Genomic DNA, 17,273 nt, shown 5'->3' with positions numbered 1-17,273 from the left:
TAATTATAATTTTTATGCAGTCCACACTCAGTCTTATGTATGTAGCACACAGACAATCAGAGAGTGGATGAACTGGTTTGAGAAGTTGGACCAAACCTCAAGTATCCCTGACCCAGTTTAAAAAATTTTTTCAGTCTTTTTTCTTTCATGACTATTTATTGCCATCTTCCTCTGCATCATTTCACACTGTTGGCCATTCCACCCTTCTGGAATCCATCTCTTCCCTGTGGACTTTAGGATCCATTCATTCATTCGCAGCACCCTCCAGTGCAATCCCAGGATGCTGTTTGTCTGCCCTCCTGTGGGCGTTGGCATTTCCCACCTTTCCTTCAGACATCCAGATCTTTCCTCACTTACAGCTCTGCTGAGTGTCTTCTCTGCTCCTAGCATTGCTGTGCTACCAGTTTGTGCCCTGAGGACTTTGGAGCTTGGGCCTCCAAGACCTGTGCTTAGGTTCAGGTGTAGCTGTCCGAATGCCTGCTGGAGGACTCCAGAATCTCCATCTCATAATCCCCAAACGGAACTCACTGTCATTCTCACTTTTTTTCCTCCACATTAATCTGCTATCTCCTCCTCTGCCCGCTGGTTCACTGCACTGGTTCATTTCTAATTTCATTAAGTGCCAGGCAGATGACTGTTTCTATCGGCATCTACGTTCAGTGTGTTCCATATTTATGTGTGTAAACACAGACCCGTGTCGTGTGTCTCCCTCTATGTATTCCCAAGGATATTGGTGATGATGATGATAAAGCTAACATTTACTGGGTACTTATTTTGTGAGAGGCATTATGTGAAGTATTTTATGTGAATTACGTTTCTTCTCTCAGTATCCCTCTTAGAAACATGCAAGTGTGGATGATTCCCACTTTATAAATGAGGAAAGAGACTTACCATGGGTTAAACCATGTGTTCAAAGTTACACACCTAGTAGGTGGTGAGGCTGTGATTTAACCCAAGCAGTCTGACTGAGATATTAGCTATCTCTTTGGAACAATAAAGAAATTGTCCACACTCTGTAGGCAGGTACATGGAGAGGCAGTAAGAGGAGCACTTAACATTTGAGAGTCACAGAGACGACTTAAGAAAAGCTCTTGAATACCCAGAAATCTTGAGAGGGGCTTTCCAAAAGGCATTAGCCCTAAAATAGCTTCAAGACACATCTACCTGAAGAGCAGTTTCACACCACCAAAGTTCATCAAGCCAGGGGGGAGTTGTGTGGAGGGGAACTGGCCTGAGCGTTGTTGCAGAACAGAGCGGCAGAGCTGGTCAGCTTTCGCTTGTAGGCGCTTTGGGTAAAGGAGCTCTCCTGCAGTGGGCAGCCTGGGTGTCACTTCACCTAGGGAGTTTGGGAAGTTCCTCCAGGCAAGAAATCCCATTCCCTGACGTAGGGTATGACTGAAGCAGCCCTCAGACACCCTGTTAAAAAATCATATGAGAGCTGGTTACGATGGTGCACAACTGTAATCCCACCACTCAAGGGAGGCTGAGTCAGGAGTATCACGAGTTCGAGCCCGGCCTGGGCAACTTAGCGATTTATGGAGACCCTGTTTCAAAATAAAATAAATCCATAAATAGAGAGGTCCGAGGATGTAACTAACTGCCAAGGCCCTAGATTTAATCTCTAGAATTGGGGAAAAAAATCATACTGAGGTTCTTAGGTCTTACAACTGAAGCAAGAGAGGAGGTTTTCCCCACAGCTATCCTGGCTGACAGAGGCGGCTCATAATGACACGCTGAAGGTGTCTTATGAAAAAAGTAGATATTTCCATGATTTTCCTCCTAGCACATGAACTGAGAAGCCAGTTTCAAATATTTTTATGTCCCTATTGCCTTGGAGGGGGAGTGAGACAGTGTCTTTTTTGGTGTGAAACACCTCAGGTCTACTCTTAACCTATCGAACCCGACTTCTGAGACATCTGATGGGAAGCACCCTCCCCTGCCTATTAAGTGGCTCTCTCCAGCTGTCACTGTCACCGCTTCTGTTCCATCCCATTCTGTATGCTTTCAGGCCAGCCTGATCTTCACACAGCAATGCAGAGCGTGTCTCTTCTGAACAGCAATCAGGGGCCTGTGTAGGTGACTGAGAAGGACATAAGAAAGGTTGTTGATCCCCTGACATGTAAAGACATTCTGTCAAGCAAACTCAGCCTCACAGCAGCTGGGTTTCTGGTATGTAAACAGAGACTGCTTAATTACACAGGTCATGTCAATTAGTGTGACCTGAGTGTTTTCAAGAAATTAATCACTTTCCGCAGAGCTTGGCTATGTTCATACTTTAAGGCAGTATGGCATAAACCTTGTAGAAAATCTGGTACAATCTTTTTAAAAAAAACTTATAATGAATGTTTTCCTTTGAAATTCCTAGGCTGGGGTAAGAGTAACAAACTTGCTCAAATACAACAGTGGATATAGGCTTCATTCAGGTCTGTTGGGTGTGGGGAAAGAGGGGGGAAGGAGAGGAGGTGGAACTGGGGATGAAAGAGCCCATGACACAGGGAGAAATTAAGTGTGACTAAATGAGCCCACCTCTTCATCTTGACACTGAGGAGATGCTAATGTCAAAGGACTGTGTTAAAACCTTGTCACAGTCTGGTTTTTTAACTGACAGGAGCCAGACAATTCCAGGCTGAGATTTAAATCCTTATCTATAGCTTTCCTTGTTGGGACTGGCAGAATGAAGGTAGTGAGGAGAGGAACAAGAATTGGGTTCAAACTGTCAGTGATGCCGTGACACCCAGGGACTGGAATACCAGATCAATTTCTACATGTATTTTCTTCTTTCAAAAACGTTTTTACATAAGCTTTAAATCTGTATCCACATATAAATACTAGATCTAGGGCAACACCATGTGTGAATATAGGTGTAAGCTAGCTTCATTCATTCACACAGTCATTGCAGTGGTATTTATTGCAGTACTAGTGGTAAGTCTATCATGGTGAAGAAGAAAGAGGCTTTGCCCTAATGAAACTTGTGTTTCAATTCCAATCTGTTTTTAAGGATAACACTAGCTGCTATAACCGATCCATCAAAAATATATATAATGGCCCTCATAGAGCAGAGGGCTCTTTCTTGCTCTCATAATAGTACTCAGAGGCATTCCTGCCTTGGTGAGTGGATCTTGTCTTTGAAGGGATCCGGGAACCTGGGATCTTTGTTCTATGCCTCCCTGATCCTCTAGAACCTTATTGTCTCAATTATCTAGGTGAAGGGTATACAGAGGGGCATGTGGATGTCCTAAAATCCTTGGATTAGAAATAGTCTTTGTTCAATCTGCTCATAGCCCCGTTGGCTACAAGTCAGTCACATGGCCAACAATAACCACAGAGAGGTCTCTAGTTGTGCAGCCCAGGAAGAGGATTAAATGGATAAGTAAGGAATAATTTCCATTAGCTACCAATGGAGATGTGAAAAAATAATTACAAATAACTAGAAATTTTAATTATTGCTCTAAAGAAAATTAAACAGGATATCGTGAAAGAAAAACAGTGAGGGTGGGAGATGGGAACCTTTAAAGTTGGCAGCCAGAGGAGGTGGCATGTAAGTTCAGAGCTAAAATCAGAAGTACAGTCATCCTCCATGTCCACAGATTCCACATTCATAGTTTCAATCATCTGCAGCTAGAAAATATTTGGGAAAAAACTGCATCTGTACTAAATATGTATAGACTTTTTCTTATTATTCCCCAAACAATGCAATGTAACAATTATTCGCATAGTATTCACTTTGCATTAGGTACCATGAGTAATCTAGAGACTATTTAAAGCATATAGGAAGATTGCATAGGCTCTGTGCAGACGCAGTGCCATTTTGTATGGAGCACTTGAGCATTTATCGGGAGGGTGTTCTGGAACCAGTTCTTCACAGATAGCCAGGGAAGACAGGGAGCATGCTGAGAAGGCTCACAGGAAAGTGGTAAACAGAGGGAAGGAACAACAAACGTAAACCCATGTTTTTCTGAGATGATAAACAGTCTTCTTTGACTTAGTCATTTGCATAGGAGATGTGGGAAACCATCACGTTATTCTTCCCAATTCTCATAAAAATATGTTTTTCTTTTAAGAATGATAACATCAGTTATAACATGAAAAGGCAATTCCTTGTTTTTTAAAGTAAATTCTAAGAAATTGTGGGGGACTTTTATTTATTAAAAATGTCATGGTGTCCCTGAATCAGTATGTTACAGGGTGTGATTAACTTCTTAAAATATGCACCCAACCTCTGCAGTTTCAGTCTGCTTTTAAAGGTGCTTATACAGAAAGAAAAATATTCTCATCCTTCCATTTCTCTCCCACTCTCCTCCACCTGTATCTCGGATGCACTTATATTGTTTTGACAAACAGCACATCTTGCAATTAGATTCTTTACCAACAGAATGCCAGAGGCCTGAGCGGCTTTCACTCTCTCCATACAGAATAATTTCAAGATGTGCTGTGCTGGTTAATTATACTGAAAGCAGCTCTAATGATAGTTTCAGAATGCAGGATTAATTCACATAACATGGTAAATACAAATGGTGAATTTTCAACCTGATATATTAAACTATTATGGCTGATTGGGCCAATGTGTAACTTGGCATGAACCCTATGCTAAGCCTTGGCAGGAAATATGCATCATTGAGAAGGGATCTTCATGAACAGGATTCAGTGAGTGTAGCTGTGCACTTAGAGGGAGTGTATTCCTCCATGAAGTCCAGTTGTCTTTAAAGAACATGTAAAATACATTAAAGGATAGATATAAAGTGTTTGGTTTGATCAGTAATCACTAGTGGGTATTGGTTTTTGGATGCTTTTAGTCATTGAGATTTAACAACAAAATATTCTTTAGATTTATCCACTTTTTAAGTTGTACCATATAGAGCTCTTATTATATGTCAGACACTGTGCTAAGTGTAATATATATATATATCTCCATTCTTGTTTTTCTACCACTCTGTCTCTTGTCCATGTTGCCCTAATCAAGTATGTTGGCCTTCCTTCTCTCCCCTCATTTCCTTTGAATACACCGAAGTCATCTGTGCCTCAGAATCTTTGCATTTACAATTTTGTCTCCCTGGGAATCTCTTCTGTCACATTCTTGAATGATTAGATACTTATTGCTCTTATTTCAGCCAAACTGTCACCTCCTCAAAGACATTCCTCAATCACCCAAGCAAAACTAGCTCCTGTCTAGCTAAGCATTTTCCCTCTTTTATTTCTTCTTAGACGTTATTAGAATCTAACACTTGCTTTTATTGCTTACTTAGTGATTGTCTGACCCCCCTCTACATTCCTAGTAATAAGTAACTTCCGGGTAGGTAAGTGTTTTATCTATCCTACTCATTCTCCCTTCTCTAGGACACAGAATAATGCCTGACACATAGTCGGCTTACAACTCAATCCCACAGTTGACTTATCTGAGGTTACAAACTAGTTGTGATGGAGTTTGGAGATCAAAGTCAGGTCTATCTGACCTGTAACCTGAGCTGCTGACAAATTCCCTTGGCTTGTTCCTGACTTCCATGCTCATCTGCCGTAGTCCCCACATTAGAGAGCAGCGTGACAACTCTGTATGTTTAGTCCATGTCTAGTCAAAATGGGGACACATAGGCGGGGGGCACCAGTTACAGTTGCAGTTACATGAAAGAGTTACACACCAATGACCTCATCAAATGTGTCCTGATCCACCATGGAAAAAGTGAAGTTTAGATCACTGATGAGCTTTTAGGGTTTAGCATGTGTCCCCATTTGGGAGACAGAAGCTAAGTCTAGGTTTTCACAGGCCTGAGCTTGTTCAGCACGGGATCTGAAATGTCTGCTCTTGTGTTTCTGTTAAGAAATAGTTTTGCTTTGAATTTTCAGTGTAGATTTAATTCAGCTAGCCACTCCCTTCCTCCAGCAGTTCCACACTGTTACATTCTGTAGGTTCACGCGTCCTCCATAATTTTTAATGAGTTATTTGGGATCGTTCAACCAGACAGAAACTAGCAATCAGGCACATTTCTGAGAATATCTCATTTTATACTGTTCAAGGATATTTTAAAGGACAAAGTTAATGATGACCTAAATGTTGCAGACCATTTTTACGTAAATAATACTTAAACTGTAGTCAGCCGTGTAGACTCCGTAGATTTGTACTGGAAGGTACCAGCAGAATCCAGAGAGCCAATTTAAGCCTGTGCCGTGTGCTGAGAGGCCAGGGGGTGTTGTGAGTAAGAAGTACACTGGGACTGCGGAGGGTTCCCTTCAGGCTTGCCTCTGCTCTTAATTTGTCTTATGGCTCTGAGGATGTTTTAAAACATCTCGAGCCTTAGTTTTCCAAGCTGTAAAAGGAGGTGTTGCACAAATTTGCAGTGTCATAACTATTGAGCACCCCTTTTATCATTTTATCCCAGAGACACCATGTGACAACATATTTTTTCAATCTAGTTGCATTTTTAGAGTAAAAATCACACTCTTTGGTTTAAAATTATTCAAAGCTATGTAAAACTGTTAGTTCTGAGCTTCTCATGTGCCTGACATAACCAGAGTTTCCATCTGGACTAGATGTGGTCTTAGACAAGGGAAAGTTATTGAATACTTAGTATGCAGCCTCTTTTGGCTGTATTTAGGATTCCCCTTCTGCCACTGTTGTCCCCTTTGCTACATCTTAAAACTCTTAGTTGAAAGCTGTTAGATTAGTTAATTTTGTAAGTCTCTAATCATTTGACACATCTGTAAAGAAGTGATTTAGCAGTAGGTGGGGGGAAATGTCGGCTGTGAGTGATTCAGGGTAGAAATTTAATTCCTTTAAAAGTATATAGACTTTTATTTTATGGAGTAGTTTTAGACTTACAGAAAAAAATGGATGGAAAGTCCATGAGAGTTCTTCTATACCACCACAAGACTCTGACTCACTTTCTACAGAGAGCCTTCCTTCGTCTTCGTTGAGTTCCAGGAAGTTTTATTTGTAATCCCACGGAAAACTTATTGGAGTTCTAGTGAGTTAATTCCAATCTACCACTTCCAGTGCAACTCATAGTGAGAATAAAGACATGAAGGCATATTTGTAGCTGTGGGGAGCCAAGGGGTCCAAAATGCAGCTAGGATAATGGCTAACCGGAACAAAGGCCTCGACCCAGGACCTATTCAGGGTTTTATTAATTCATGAAGAAGGGAGTGGCTTGAGGATGAGTGACTGTGAGCATGGTGAGAAGTATGCGAGCTCTGTGAGCTGGGCTAAGTAGGAAACCTGAAATCACTTCTGCAATATACAGAGAGAAGGATCTGCAGAGAAAGCAATCTTTATGACACAACTGAGGTAGTATCTAATATTTTGGGGTTGGTGCTTCAGCTCTCATGTGTAATCTTTTATGCCCCTGGAAGGCATAACCTTTTATCTTAAGGTTCAATCCCAGCCGACAGTATGGAGCAGGGCTCTTCATCCTACCCCGGCTCACACATGTCTTTTGGGAGCTACTGGGACAGGGAAACACTGCCCTGTCACCTTGCCTCAGAGACTGCACATCAGCACCTTGGCTGGACCAGTTTGCATCGCTTAAAGCCAATTGAAGGGATAAGGAAAAGTCCTAGCCAGCTCTGTACATATCAGTACAGGGCCAGGGTTAGCCAAAATGGAGATTATTGCTCTTGTTTCAAGGAGAGTCATCCAGGTGGTCCTCCACACATGTCAGAAACTGTGGAAATAATCAGGAAGTTGGAGGCCTGGGTACCTCTGAAGGTACCTGTGAGGTAGGCTTAATACCTTGTGTGATACATTTGTTACAACTGATTTGCCAAAATTGATACATTATTGTTAACTAAAGCCCATATGTGTGTTATGCATTGTATAGGTTTGGATAAATCCACGATGCTGTGTATTCACTATTACAGTACTACAGAATGGTTTCACTACCCTACGAAGCCCTTCCTCCATCTCTTCATTCTGCCCCCCTCCCAAACTCCTGGCAACCAGAGCTCTTTTCCCTGTCTCCATAGTTTTGTCTTTTGCAGAATGTCATTTAGTTGGAATCACACAGTGCACAGTCTCTTTAGATTGGCTTTTTTTCCATTTAGTAATATGCATTTAAGATTCATCTTTGCCTTTTTTTGTGGCTTGACAGCTCATTTCTTTTTATCACTAAGTGATATTCTATTGTATGGATTGCCAGTTTGTTTGTCCATTCACCCTTTAAAGGACATCTTGGCTGCTGATGCCTTATATTTAGTTGAATCTTTTATTGTTGTAATTGTAGATTCATATGCAGTTGTAAGAAGTGATATGGACACATCCATGCATGCATTAGTCTCCTTTACTAGCACTATATTTTTTTGCAAAATTAACAATAATATTATAACCAGAGTAAGGACGTTGATATAATCCACTCAACTTATTCAAATTTTGCTAAATATACTCATTGCATGGGTATATTTTTTAATATTATAAAATGTTATGGCAGGTATAGGTTTGTATATCTGCCACCACAATCAGAATATGGGCCATTTCCATCACCACAATGATTCTCCCCTCATACTTTTGTGGTACCCATGAGCACCTGTTTCCCAGATTTTCTCCTCCTATCAGAACCCACATTTTCTCCTTTTACCAGAACCCGGGTCAGACTGGACTAAGGACCACCATGATGGCATTGTTTTAATGCAATCAAAATCCTATCTCAAAGTACAGTCACATTCTGCTGCATTGGGGCTAAGGGATTTACCTTTGAATTTTTGTGGAGGGAACACAATTCAGTCCATAAAGTGCAGCATGCAATCTCTTAGAATTGCCTTTTTTCACTCTACATATTTCTTTGAAGATTAAAACAGATGTGTTGATGGTTTGCAGTTTTTAATTGCTGTGTACTATTCCACGGAATGTTGCTCAGTGTCTATTTATTTCATATACTTTGAGATACTGCTTTTAGAGCCTTATTATCAAGAGCTCTGGATTAGTGCAAAAATAAAATGAGCTGAACTCAGAGGTAAAGCAACCATGGACCAGCTTTACTACTAAATTCCTTCTACTGAGCTTCCATGTGTTAGCATTGAAAACCAAGATTTATAATTTTTTAATAGCTACTCAAAATTAACTTGCTGAAGTGGTTATTTTCTGGAGGAGTTACTGCCAACATATTATAAATTTAAAGACTGAAAAAATTATATATATATAATAAAATTCCACAAAATTCAAAGATAATAAAATTCCACAAAAATTCAAAGATAAATCCCTTAGCCCCAATGCAGCAGAATGTGACTGTACTTTGAGATAGGATTTTGATTGCATTAAAACAATGCCATCATGGTGGTCCTTAGTCCAATCGGACCCGGGTTATATATATATATTTGGTACTAGGAATCAAACTCAGGACCTTGCACTTGCCAGTGCTTGTGCCACTGAGCTCTAGCTTAATCGTTCCTCTGAGTCTATATCTGTTGGGGAAATATGCAAAGATGCAGATTTCAAGTCTTTCGGTTGTTTTTGTCATAAGTCCTTCTTCCACATGGGCTACTACTTCATGTAACATTCTGCTCATGACTGATTTAGCCACTTTTTGGAAGTAGCTTACAGAAGTTCTATTCCCTGAATCTTAGATTTTATAGTTAGAACATACAAAGCCTCCTGTGCAATGTCAAGGGAAGAGGGACAGCCTGTGAAGTGATGATGAGGGGAAAGTAATCAATAACAAAACTCCGAAACCTTCACTGATGTGAGCTACTGGGAAAACTAGAAAAACATGACACGATGTCTAATTTAAAGACAAGTTTCAAAGCAGCAAGAAGTCACTCAGTTTCGAGTCTAGAACATAACGGCCTAAGGTGGAAAAACATTCTAGAGAGTAAAATTACTCAAATCAGCAAGAACTGAAGGCCTAAATCTTATGACACTGTGCTGGGACGACGAAGATCTTTGAAATCTGAAGATTTCATTGATTGGTGAGCATAGGAGAAAATACTCTTGATTCTTTTTTGTAAATAACTGTTTATGCTGGATCTTTAAGAGGCAGTGCTTCCATTTATCACCCCAGAACCTTATTTGAACTTTCTATTTGACATCACCTACAAAATGACAATGCCGTACTGCTGGTACTGATTTGTATGAGCTCTTGGTACGGACCAGGAGTTAACCAGGCCACTTTGATGTAGTCAGCCTCGTAGTAACCTTAGGAATTAAGTGTCAGTACTATTCCCACCTGAGAGACAGGGACACTGGGACTTAGAGAGGTTAAATTTACCTGGCCAGAGTCATATCAACTAAGAAATATAGGGAGCGGAGAACCACCCACTTTGTGTCTAATTCTTTCAAATTCTAACTAGAGCGGGTAGATGATAAAAATAATAAGCTCTAGGGATATCTACATCCGGGAAAGTATACAACAGAGCAAATCCTGAATCACTGATAATGAGTCAAGAGATTGAAAATATTAGTGTAAAATCCAACACTCTTCAGGCGCCCATAGACTTCCCTGCTATTATTATTACCCCTTCTACCAAATGCTGTCTCCTAGAGGGTAGGAGTCAGACAGAAGGTACCGTGGGGCATGGAACATGCTGACTACTACTGACTGGTGCGTCTTTGGACTACTGTATTTAAAGCATATTCCCCCAGTATAAATTTGATTCTAAAAAATACAGCAACAACAGTATATATATGCACAATCCTAACCCTGTGTACTAGTCCAATATTAATTTCAGGAGATACAGCTTGAGATGTAGTTTATCCTCATGAATAAACTGACACAAAGTATTTCAAAAATCATCCAGGGCCACTGGAGCACTCTGTAAGGAAGGAAATATTTTGTTTGTCTTGTCCACTATCATAGCCACCTGTGGCTACTGAGCCCTTCAAGTGTGGCCATGGAGACTAAAGGAGTAGAATTTTAAATTTTACTTAGTTTAAATTTAAATAGCCGCGTGTTTGTACCGGATTGCTCAGTGACATTCTAAAAAGGAAAGGTTGAGTTATACAGATGCCGCGCAATTTGCAAACATATCTGTTCTTCATGATCCCGTCCTCTCATTCTTTGGACAGAGGAGCGAGAAAGGGGATAAAGAGGGAGGAGGTGGTTGAATCTGAGGGCAAAATAATTTTCTCTGTTTATGTGTCCTAAATTCAAGCTGTGTTTTATTGACAAAATTTGGGAAGGCTGCAGATTTGGCAGACCTGTCTGTCCCCTTGACTGCAGGCCTGTGGCAGCACCTCGTTAATCTTATGTTGAACTATAAAGGCCCTCTTCCTTCCTACCACTGGCCCAATTTTAAAGGAATCTTTAGTATTCCTTTCAAATCTCACAGACTTTTTCTTTTCAACAAGTTGCTCTGTGGATTAATAGCAGCGTATCTTATTGAAATTATTTCAAATTGGAAGGGCAGAGATTATTTTGGGGTAGTGGGGTTGTCTGTGAATTTTTGAGGGGCAACCAGCCACTCATTTTCAAGAAACAATGGCATAGGATTCTCTGTATTATCTTTTCTCCAGTTTTGATTGGCCTCACGGGTGATTCTGCTACACAGGTGGCTCTGGTGGCCCTTCTCTCACTAAGCAAAGAAAAACATACACAGTATAGTTTCTCTCCTCTTAACCATTTTTGCACATTTTTATTCAATGTTAGGAATTAGATGACAGTGTGTTTAAAAGATACTATTTTGAACCATAAGTTTGTAGCGCTTGTATCCTACAGGTGCGTGCTGAACTGTCATTGCTTTCTTTTTCTCTGAAGACAGACCTCTCGAGTAACCACCTTCTATTTCCTGAGCCTGGAAACAGATACTGTTTGGGATTCCTTTTATAGTATCTTCAGCTAACGACTCCAGTGACCGCTCAAATGTGGTCTTGTAGTAAATCAAAATTTCTGTGAAAGACTAGCTGTGTTACATAATTGTTACTGTCCTGCAAAATCAGCTCCCTGACAAAAAGGAAAGTGAGTTTCTCTTGCACTAAATGATACTGACTCTGCCATTGCACATAATGGTTTTGGAAAATAATAGGACACCCCCTCCACCCTTAAGTTGATGAAGCGTGAGGATCAGCTTCAGGTTGTCAGACCAGGTCGGCCAATCATGAATAAAGTGAAGAACTACCTTGCGAACCTTCCATTCCTTCCCGTGAGTGATTTGTTCTAGATGGAATCTGGGATTTTGCAATGACTAAGGAGAACACCCTAGGTTCAGCGATGGGCTCTCAATTATTTACTGTGCATTTTAATAACATAGATTTAGAAGATAAAATCAGCTCAGTGATACATCATGGGCTGCGTGTTCACATTTTTCAGTTCATTGACATCACTGAGGCTCCGGGGAAGGGGGTTATATTTTCAGGTAAACCAGAGGAATGGTGGAATTTTTACACTATGGACAGGTTGATAAGGACTGGCTTTGAAAGAAGGGAACATGGCCAGGCAAGGCTGACGATTTCTAGGCAGGGGCCAAATTCTGGTGCTTTCCAGGGCCCATCACGCTATAAAACCGCTGTGTTACACCAGACTGTAGAAGTCAGTGCCCCCTTTAGCGCACTGAGAGAAAAGGCTTCCTTGGAAACTGAGGCCCCAGTTTGTGCCAACCTTTGTTAAGCAGTTCACCTCTTCAGAGGCTAATGCCTCTCAAAACCAAGAACAATTAAAGCTAGAATCTTTCTCAAGCAACTGGGGAATTGAGCAAAATAAATCAGAAATCCTCAGCCTTGGCTCTGGAGGCTCGCCTCATTATGAGAGCAGATCTATTAGCCCTCTTGCCATTGTCTTTCATTTCTCAAGTGACGTGATTCTAATTAAATTAATCTGCATGTCAATCTATCGGTGATCAATCAAAGAGCCCGAGGTTTCCCCTATGCTGCGGGGTGCTTGCGGCTGACAGGAGCTGATAATGGAGGAAGAAATAAACTGTCGGGCAAAGTTAATTAGTCAACATAATAGGTGGATTAAACGGGAGCTGGCTGATTGCTGTTTCTCGTGTCAAAGCATGAGGTGGGAGCTGAGGCTGCAATTACAGACAATTATTATATTTGGTTGTAAGAGGTCACATGAATAAACATATCTCTGTGGGTTTCGGTGTTAATCCCCTTCCCCATTTCTCATAAGGAGAAGTGTAGGTCATTTCTGCTCATTGTTTTAGTCACAGGTCTCTGGCGCACACCTTTGCCTTGCCGCCCTCTAGCAAAGCAGACTCAAGAGTCAGTCTATGAGGCGGGTTGGGTGTCCGAATTACGCCTTGGGCCAGTCCCACAATTTTTTTTTTTTTCTTCCTTTGCAGCAGGTCTAAGACCCTCCCTTCATGAATGGGGATTTTTTTCGAGGCGGGCATGAGAGTGACAGTGGTGAGGGGGATTTTGGTCTGATTAATCAAACTAACATGGGAAGAAAAAAAGTCCAAGAAACCTCAGAGATACCCAGGAGAGAAAAATGCATTCCCAACTCTCACTGAACTGTCTCTTTCATTTCTCTATCCTCTTCACCCTGACACAGTGGGGAGGAAATATTTTAAAGATTCAAAAGACTTTTATTTGCATGATCAACTGTGATATCTGCTTCAGCGTCTAAACTGAAGGGTAATTTAGGTGAAACACAACCGCCCTTGTGTAAAAAAAAATATGCTAATAAAGATCCTCTTGTTAAAATTATGGTTAACAGTGTACCTTCTACTGTATAACTATAAACTGTGCAATTTTACTTAATACTGCATCAAAAGCGTTCCATGCCAAAGACCCACTCATCAATAGCTCCTCTTGTTAGAGTTGTACAGCATAAGCACCAGTTATTATGTGAAATAGCTATGCAATTTTCTCAGCTCCCAGCTGTTATTTATTTAACTTGAGTTTATTACCCACCATGCTTTTATATTAAAATGTTCATTCATTTTTCTCTCGTATCTTTAGGTCGTGGTGTCTACAACAGTCAACGTGGATGGCCATGTCCTGGCAGTCTCTGACAACATGTTTGTTCATAATAACTCAAAGCATGGGCGGAGGGCTCGGAGGCTTGACCCCTCGGAAGGTACGCCCTCTTATCTGGAACATGGTAGGCGAATCATTTTCATTGGTTGGCATTGTTACTTTAACTGTGAATTTATTTGGTTTCTTTCTTCCACTCCACCACATTTTCTACTACTATTTCAAATTCCAAATGTCCTTTTGAATAATATTGATCCTTTAGGGTTTTTTAGTTCTCCAAATAAGAGTCCGGGTATTTAAAGACAGGGAGATGCTCTTAGAGGCCCACTCTATTTTGGTGCGGGGCTCTGGAATGGTTGATATCTTTCCTTTAGGTTATGAGGAGAAAGAGCTCTGAACTACTGCTTTACTTTAAGCTACCGTTCAACTACAAAATAAGGAAATGCTAGGTCAGAGGGAAAATCAGAAAAGCCCATACAAACCTGCCGGTGCTTTTGTGTAACTACCTGTTGAATTTTGGTCGGAGGTCAGGTCCAAAGTCTGAGTTAGAAGTGCATTCTGAATGTGATACCCAGGTCAAATGTCCTTCCTGTGCTCCATGTATGGCCCTCCCCTCATTGCCGTGTGATAGTGCTTGCTTTATGGAGGTAGACTTTGGTAGGGAGAAACCATATTCATCTTGAGTGTGAGGGCAAATTAGTGGTGCTTATGAAGGGACTAGAAACCGATAAAATTTTATTTCCAGGGGGAGTGGATACTACTCAGCGGAAAAATAGGCTGGATTGCGTGCATGTCTAAATATTCTCTGTTGTGTGTCTATATAGCAAATCTATCTATCCACCCATGTGTCTATCCATCTGTCCATCCATCCGTCTGTCCAACAATCAGTGACTGAGACTGTTGGATACCAGTCACCACGCTGCACTCTTTGTAATATCCTCTAGTTAAACTCTTAACCCGTTTCCTTCACTTTACTTTCCAATTTGCTAGGTCAGCAGGATTCTTTGAGAATATTACCACACAAATTATCATCTGATTGCCTGATTTTTCCATGGGCCACCAGCTGTCCATGATATAATTCATAAGGTAGAAAACTCCTTTTCCTGCCAGCATCCCAATTTAATAAACATACCACTGTCATCATTTTTGCCTGCTCTCCCCCCCCCCCGCGCTTGAAGGATGCACCAACAGTACATTTTATGCACCAACAGTACATTTTATTAATTAGCCAGATGTAACACTCTTAGAAGGAATTCTTCACCACATTCAGTTTTATAGTCCTTTAAAGGAAACCATCATCTTTCAAAAGCTGCTTCTTTATGGTTTCATTAGTGCTGAGATGAATGGATATTACTTTTTGCAGGAGGCCATTTGAAACACCTGCTCATGATTACAATCCTAGTTCCATTTCTGTACTTAAAATTATTCTGATACTTGCTTTAAAGTAATGTTACCTTTTTAATACCTTTGGAGTCACTCAAGGCATTGTATGTCTAAAGATGTTTAGAAGAAGGGAAGAAAAAAAGCTAGGTAAATACTTAGTGGACACCATTTTGAGGAGCCCTGAATTAGGAACTGAGGTTATAATTTTTACTGTGACTTGGTACTTGCAGTGGGTTTGCCCTACCTGGGGGACAAATTTGACAATCAGCTTGAAATCTGTGGAGTGCACAGTTTCAAAAGATGCTCCAAGTGCAGGCCACACCTATGTCTCATTTCTTCTCTCAGGAAACCCGTAAGACAGATCATGATACCATGTCAATTATCCCTCCAACAACAACAACACAACACCTCCCAAAGCTAACAAGTAAAATCCAGCCTGATACCAAGAGTATCTCTAGGGGGTGGAGCTCTGTAGCATTATTTTCAAGTGTGATGTGTGGGACTAAGTCTTGAAATAGGTATTAGGAACCCTAGATTCAGTTCTGCCTTTCACTACGGCCGCTGTGCGCTCCTGCACAAATCACCTTAGCTTTACAGATACCAGGCTTCCGTTTTAGTAAAAAGAAGGTGATCTGTCAGGTTGTAAAAAGAAAAATTGAATCTGTGTTTTGGGTGGGAGCAGGTAGTGTTGATAAGGGAAGTGGGCTGGGTGGAGACTGAAGACTAAGGAGTGCATGCTCTGCTACCCCAGCCCAGACGGTGTCACTAAGGGGAAAGCGAACCCACTGGGCCAGGTGTTTGGTAAAGATTCAAACCCTTGTGATTTTTAATGGTTGATAAATACTGACAAAATGTTTGGACACTGAAGGGAGCTGAGGGGGAGGGGGCACTTAGAAAGAATGCATCACAGGCTATTTGCAACCCTGACTGAAAACAGCTCTAAATGTTCTCCCAGCTCAAGATTTCTCTTCTCTAGGACTACATATTAATATTTTAGTTGGGATGGTGTATTGTTCTAAATTTTAAGGGCAACGTTTTATTCTTTTACTTCAGTTTACCAGCCCACAATGGCAATGGCTGCATTCAGATAGTCTTCAAGAAAATGCTGACATTTCACTATATATCAGTAGTTAGCCATTGTTGGGGGACATGACTATGTCCCATGTCCCTCAGCTTGGGATTTCACATTCACCCCAAAGACTTCCTTTACTTCTGTCCAGTAGAATGAAAGGGGAGACACGTTTAGATCCTTAGTAATGAAGCAGTGCTGGTATAGTAACACAGAAATCCGTTCCTCTGCAGTGAATCAGCTAACCACACATAACCACCCACTCATTTAGACACTTCAAGCCCATACATAAATATCTGCTCAGCAAAGGGTAACTACTGAACTCTTTTGTTTGTAATGTGTGGGAGTGGACCTCCTTGCTAACTCATGTTGGTTTGAGAGAGATACTGGATCTCACCACTGAAAAATCCCACTTTAAAATGTCTTGTTTCTGAATCATTCGCTCCTCTGTCTCTCCACTCCCACCCTTGCCTCAGACAGCTCCTGCATAGAGTCTGCAAAGCGTGCTCACCCCTGGAGACTTGTGGCAATCTTCATTTTCCCCCATCCTGGGCTCTTTACCACCTCATTTACAGGTAGCCTGAATTATTTTGAGCAGCTCTGCACATCTCTATTTATATCCTGCTTGTCAGACTGTTGGAGGAACGTTCCTTTCGTGGCTTATCTTTCTGCATATAAGTGGAGACAAGATCATGGTTTACATTGCGCGCTGTCTTCCCTGAGTGACCCATGGGCTCAATGCCCCCGTGCTCAGATAAATGTCCCTATATTTCACCTATGAGGTTTGACACAGGCAAATTTATTTCATAGGAACTTGCATGGCCTAATGAGGGTGAATCCTGGCACACAGTAGCTCATGGTAATTCCCCCCTCCCCCTCACATTTTCTTCATTCATAAATACTGGGATTTTCTTCGGCTGGATATTTATGGGCGCATTTAGTGAGGCTGCTTCTTTAAGCGGTAGCTTTATGGAAGATGCACAG

The 17,273-nt window shown here is 41.2% G+C and overlaps 1 protein-coding gene across 1 annotated transcript in view; it reads left to right on the top strand.

Moving 5' to 3' along the window:
• The window catches only part of Ebf1 (early B-cell factor 1), a gene marked incomplete at its 5' end in the record, with an annotated part of 385,808 nt that overhangs the window by 242,823 nt on the left and 125,712 nt on the right, over positions 1-17,273 (top strand). Inside the window, 1 exon segment of the mRNA XM_013508845.1 lies at positions 13,823-13,964. Within this exon segment, the coding sequence (XP_013364299.1) occupies positions 13,823-13,964 (142 nt within the window).

Source organism: Chinchilla lanigera, unplaced genomic scaffold (assembly GCF_000276665.1).
Source record: "Chinchilla lanigera isolate Chin_1 unplaced genomic scaffold, ChiLan1.0 scaffold00007, whole genome shotgun sequence".
NCBI lineage: Eukaryota > Metazoa > Chordata > Mammalia > Rodentia > Chinchillidae > Chinchilla > Chinchilla lanigera.
The sequence above is the reverse complement of the archived record's forward strand: the minus strand, read 5'-3'. Positions and strand labels throughout refer to the sequence as shown.